This window comes from Haplochromis burtoni, unplaced genomic scaffold (assembly GCF_018398535.1).
Source record: "Haplochromis burtoni strain Fernald_Lab_line unplaced genomic scaffold, NCSU_Asbu1 Contig_203, whole genome shotgun sequence".
Taxonomy (NCBI): Eukaryota; Metazoa; Chordata; class Actinopteri; order Cichliformes; family Cichlidae; genus Haplochromis; species Haplochromis burtoni.
Genome location: NW_024582564.1, coordinates 537,011 through 543,342, shown reverse-complemented (window position 1 = coordinate 543,342; position 6,332 = coordinate 537,011). Strand labels below are relative to the sequence as shown.

General features: G+C 43.3%; 1 protein-coding gene across 1 annotated transcript in view; it reads left to right on the top strand.

The window, feature by feature from the left end:
* Nucleotides 1–6,332, top strand: part of LOC102305005 (titin) — a gene marked incomplete in the record, with an annotated part of 64,154 nt that overhangs the window by 33,561 nt on the left and 24,261 nt on the right. The window contains 3 exon segments of the mRNA XM_042226241.1: nt 1,552–1,748; nt 2,489–2,544; nt 2,849–6,311. Coding sequence (XP_042082175.1) covers nt 1,552–1,748; nt 2,489–2,544; nt 2,849–6,311 — 3,716 coding nt within the window.

Sequence of the window (6,332 nt, the reverse complement as noted above, 5' to 3'; positions counted from 1 at the left end):
TTAAGCTGCTTGTTTTGGTTTTCAAGTCTTAAAGATGTTTTGAGCAGCCAGATGTTTTAGTCAGGGGTAGCTGGAGACCACAGACTGTACATAAAAGATGGAAAAAGGAAGCGCGTTATACTGGCGTTCATTCAGTTAGCCAGCCACGGAGGATTGCAGAAATACATGTGAATCACAGGTATTAAAAACAGTAACTTTCTACAAAACGAAGGAGTGACAAGAGTATTCAGTCTCTTATTTAAGGAAAAGTCATAAAAATATGTTTAGCACCTAAAATAAAAGTACAGATTATGTAGAATCATAAATGTGATTTAGCTTTAGAGCGATATGTTACCATGCATGAGTACATTTGTTTTCAAATCTGTAGTAAATAAATAAATGGAGTGCAAAGTAGAGTGTTTACAACCACAACACAGCGGAGTCGAAATACTCAAACAACGTACAATAAAACTTATTTTAGTGAAGTGCTCAAATGGACCATGTGACTGGCGTTGGTAGGGGAAGCATGGACTCATTTATCTGTGACTGATGAGTCTGTGTCACTAGGTTGTTTGAATATAAGAAGTTTATTATTGTAATTATTATTGGATTCAACAAGACAAATAAGGTGGAAGGTGTGTTAGGGCGGAGATCACTACTTTCCTTTATGTACAGTCTGTGGAGGAGACAAAAAACAGCGATGAAAGGGAAGTAAGTGTAAAACCAACCTGGTGATTTACAAGTTCCGAATGGAGAACCATCTCGCGGCCTAAAGAAGAAGTGCTTTCACTTCGTCAGTTCACTCAAAACAAAGAAATTCACATCATCGGCATTCTAATCGTCCCATCTAACAAATCAGCTTATTCTCTGCTGATGATGATAGCGATGCAGAATATTGATGCAGCTCAATATTCTCTTCTTGTTTTTGAAGTGTAGCTTCAGATATTCATGCCTGGCATTTTAAAAGTAGTGTTTCTCAGTGCAACCTTTTAACTATGTATGTGAAACTCTTTCCCATATGTCGGCTCCTTTTGTCAAAGCTGTCCTTTAGTGTCTGTGATCTCACATGCATACATGAACGCAAACTCATAGTTTGTAGTTAGTAGTTTTTATTGCCTAAATCCAGTCAGAGAGTAACAAGCGAAACAGACCAGGCATCTAAAACTTAGTGCAATTCACAAATGTGCCAATCTGAGATTTTTGCCACCTATGCATCCTCAGCTGCTTTAAAGACAGCGGATATTTCTGCCAAAGGACACTCCGTAGCAGAGATCACGATGAAATCTGCAGCATTATGTTAAAACACGATGTTACAGGACTGACGAAACAAAAGCTGAGAAGCACAAAATCTCCATAACAGTCGACCCGTATTTGCAGAGTTCAGACATTTATTGATCAGCGTGGTTAGTGAGAAGATTCAGAGGCAGTATCTCCTGACCCTGACACAGCTCACCCTGTAGAGTCTCTGCCCCACCTACCCATGAAACTGAATGTCATCCATCATCTGCTCCCCATATTCATGTCTGTTTTGCCATCTTTAAAAAATAAAAAGGATAATATTTCCTCTTTCAGGCCTGGAGGAATCTCGGTGCACTACTCTCTGGTCTTTGAGGTCAGTTCCCCTCAAATCACCTCTGAGATTTCAGAGAATGCGACTGACACGCCCAAGTCTTCCTCAGCCAACTCTGCACTCAGGGAAATGGTGACCAAGGCTCTGCGTGAGGAGGCGTCCCTTCCAGTCGACCTGGATTCAATTAACTTTGAACCAGGTAACGTCTCTCCACAGAGGTCACTCTTTGGTTTCATTTATATGGTCATCGCACAAATAAGTTGGATGTAAAGAGTCATGAACAGCTCTACTTGCATTTTTTAGACGGCATGGGCAACATCCAGCTACTGTGACACAGCTGTCTCAGATCGTCCTCTGTGATCCAAGCCCTTCAAAAGCTAAAAAATTTCTTCAGGACCTAAATTTGTTTCACCCAAATGATTATTTAGAACATGTGAACACCGGCGTTGTTCAGTCTTCAACGAGAACGATGTTAGAACATTATTTTAATACAGAAGGATTCACAGCTACAGTCTGTAACCAAAAAAAACACCTTTCATAAAGACTTCTCCAGTGAATTCTCAGAAAACAGTCGAAAACGTCCCATCTGACACTTTCTTTTAAATAAGCCTCGTTTATCTGAATGAAAAATGAGGAACTGAATTAAAGAGCTTCACTTTAATTCAGTTTTGTACTGGCCAATTGTAAACATAGAAAACCTTACATAATCAGGCTCCCAGGAGCTCTATGACATTGTGGTTCCACTGAGAATTTTGGGCTCAGTGACACCTGGAGCATCCGGTGGAAACTTTTACGTAACTCCTAATTTGGACAATCAGCTATTTCTATTTAGTTAAAGCATTTAAGGCTTGGTGTATAATTCCACTACAAGATTTTGAGAAATATGAGTAACTGATTGGTTTTATCTGATTTCAACCTGCTTTTTGTTTAATGTCATAGAAAAGATCCTCCTACCAGCATTGAGAGCCACTGCTTCAGTTGGAGTAATGAATCAGGTAAGACCATTATAATGGTTAATGAAACTGTAGTTGGCTCATTTTAAAGAGAGACCACCCCAGATGAAACCCCATAGAGCCTACAGTGCTCTCTATCCATCACGTTCTATTAAATTGAAGACCACTGATCTCCAGAACTGTGCAGGTCACACTAGAGCAGTCTTTGTTTGTGCTGTCTTGTACAGCTTTCAGTGTGATTGGTAATATATTTAAATACAATCCTTAAGACTTAAATATTGTAAATTAAAGTTGTCTAATAGTTTTTTTTGTTTTGTTTTCATTTTTGCCAACATGCCTTCCACAGTCCAGCGAGCCTGATTCACACAACGAGTTGGAAATTTCCACTGTGGAGCCAGAGTTTGACAAACTCTGGCCGGCAGTTTCCCTCACCCCCATGGAGAAGGAAAATACCCTGGAGATCCTGCTTGACCCAACAGCAGTCCCAGATGAGGATGCGACAGCAGTGACCAGTGGGGTGGCAGAGGGCAGCGATCAACTCCCGGGCTCGGAGGACGTTACTGATGAGTCGATTTATGTGAGTGAACCCGGGCCAGTAAAGGAAGAGGGGAAGGGAGAAGAATTGCTGATCATTACACATGAGATTGAAACCATTCATCATGATGAAACCGGTAAACTTGTGCGAGACTACATTCCCACCCCTCCTGCGCTTCTTGAGCTGGAGACAGATGCTCCCTACGTCAGTTTGTCTCCTAACCTGATACCAGAGGGAGACCTGAGTCCTGTTGGTGACGACAGAGAAGGTCCTAGATTGGACACTGTTCAGATTACCCCAACCGCTAATATTATATTCACTACAATTCCGGCTGCAAAGGAGGCGCCTGATGTTAGACTCCCCATCACAACACTCTCCGCCATAACAGACCAGCCACCCACAAAGCCAACAGTGATGCTTCATGAAGACGAAGAAGAAAATGCTCTTCCAGAGGAAGAAGAGGAGGTACATTTGGGTGTCTCTAAAACCCACGATGCTGGTGATATTTCAGAAACAAAGGATGTTTCAGAGTTGGAAAATGAAAAGGGCCTGCTCAAACCAGAAAGTGGGTTGGCAGTTGAACCTGATGAAGAATCGCTCAAAGTTTTGCAGGCAACTGTTGAAGTTTCAGAGACAGTTGAAGGAATATCTGAAGTTTCAGAGTCAGCCAAAGAAGTATCTGATGTTTCAGAGACAGTCAAAGAATCATCTGAAGTTTCAGAGACAGTCAAAGAAGTATCTGATGTTTCAGAGACAGTCAAAGAATCATCTGAAGTTTCAGAGACAGTCAAAGAATCAGCTGAAGTTTCAGAGACAGTCGAAGAATCAGCTGATGTGTTTAAACTAAAAGAAGTAGTAGCTGAAATTTCCAAGGTAGATGAACTTCAAGAACCTGACAAACTAGGAGCAACTGTTGCAGACCCTGATGAAAAAGTAGCTGAAGTATCAGTTGAAAAAGAAGTACATGGGGTTTCTGAACCAGAAAAAGAAGTGCCTGAAGTTTTAGAGCCAGACCAAGAAGTAGCTGAGGTTTCCAAACCACACAGAGAAGTGCCTGAAGTTTCAAAGTTAGAAAAAGAAGTATATGAGGTCTTTGAAAGGGATAATGAAGTGCCTGAAGTTTCAGAGCCAGTAAAAGAGGTAACTGTAGTCTCAGAGCCAGGTCATGAAGTAGCCGAGGCCTCAAAACCAAATCAAGAAGTATCTGGGCCTTTGGAGCCAGATCAAGAAGTACTTGCGCCTTCAGAGCCAGGTCAAGAAATACCTGCGCCTTCAGAGCCAGGTCAAGAAATACCTGCGCCTTCAGAGCCAGGACAAGAAGTACCTGCGCCTTCAGAGCCAGGTCAAGAAATACCTGCGCCTTCTGAGCCAGGTCAAGAAGTACCTGCACTTTCTGCCAGGTCAAGAAGTACCTGCGCGCTTCTGAGCCAGGTCAAGAAGTACCTGCGCCTTCTGAGCCAGGTCAAGAAGTACCTGCGCCTTCTGAGCCAGGTCAAGAAGTACCTGCGCCTTCTGAGCCAGGTCAAGAAGTACCTGCGCCTTCTGAGCCAGGTCAAGAAGTACCTGCGCCTTCTGAGCCAGGTCAAGAAGTACCTGCACTTTCGGAGCCAGGTCAAGAAGTACCTGCGCCTTCTGAGCCAGGTCAAGAAGTACCTGAGCCTTTCGGAGCCAGGTCAAGAAGTACCTGCACCTTTCGGAGCCAGGTCAAGAAGTACCTGCCCTTCAGAGCCAGGTCAAGAAGTACCTGAAGTTTCTGAAGTAGATAATGAAGTGCCTGAAGTTTCAGAGCCAGTCAAAGAGGTAGCTGAAACCTCAGAGCCAGGTCACAAAGTAGCTGAAAATGCAAAACCAGACACAAAAGTGCCTGAAGGCTCAGAGCCAGGTCAAGACGTACCTGTAGACTCAGAGCCAGGGGAAGAGTTTATAGTAGAATCTCAAGAAGTTGCTGTTTCAGAGCCAGAAGAAGTAATTGCAGAAGTAATTACTACTCTAGGTATTGAAGAGAAGGACCTTGAAGTTTCAGAGCCCAAGGCAGAAGCAGAAGAAAGCACCGTCAAAGATCTGACAGAAGAAGCACTGCATGAACAGCCCAGTGTTTTACAACCAGAAGAGGAAAAAGCAAAAATTACAGAAGAGATTAAAAAAATGGACGAAAATGTAATTCCAAATTTGCAGCCTGAGCCAAATGTGGGGGGTGTTAAAGAACCAGAGGAAGAGTCACAACTCACAGGTGTAGAAGATGTTTCAGAACCAAAAGGAGAGGTGGTTGATGCCACAGAATCAGAAAAACTAGTGCCAGAGGCCTCTGAACCTGAAGCAAAAGTAATTGAGGAAAAGCCAGCAGATGTGAAACCAGCAGAAGAAGAGGTTTCTGAGGGTCCAGCACGAGATGATAAAGATGTCGAAAGAAAGGAGGAAGAGGTTTTGCGGGTAGAAAAAGTTAAACCTCCAGCAGAAGAAACTGCAGAACCAGAAACTGCACCGACAAGGGAAACCCAAGTGCCCAAAGTAACAGAAATGGCACCTGTGGAAGTTGGGACTGCAGAATCAGAAAAGGAGCAAGAAGAAGTACCAGAACCGACTGAGTCGGTGGTAGAGATGAAAAAGGTACCATACGAACCATTACCTGGGAAAGAATCAGAAGTACTGGATGTAACTGAGGTCCCACTACCACAATCTGAAGAAGTCGTGGAACAAGTGAAGGTTGCTGAAAGCCCAAAACCAAAAGAAGCTTCTCAACCAGTCAAAGGCAAAGCTGACAGTTTACCACCAGAGGAAAAGCTACCAGAAGTCTCAGAGTCAGAATCTAAAGAAGAGGTAATAGAGGAAGTCCAACAATCAGAAGGGGAGCATCTTCATGGCCTAGAATCGGATCCAGGTGAGGGGGTAGTAGAGATGTTAGAACCAGAACCTAAAATAGATGCTACTGAGCCACCTGCCGAATCAATTAAAATCCTGCCCTCCTTGGATGGTGTGGACAACCTTCCTTTTGGAGAGGATGCTGTTCAGGTCATTGAAGATAAAAACCTCCTGTATCCTGTCAGAACTGACTATCATCACCCAGCAGAGGAGCATAATTTACCCGTCATACCAGTCCAGCCTTCCAGCGAAGATGTAGGCGAACCTGACCATGACTATCCCATCATTGATCATTTTTACAACGAGGAGGATGTAGAGAGTGTAGACGTTCAGGTGGAGCATGAAGTCAATTCCACCACAATGACAGAAACGACAAAAGGCAATTCACACTTGGAGACGATCTCTCATATCACAGGTGAGCAGGTGTGAAGAGCAA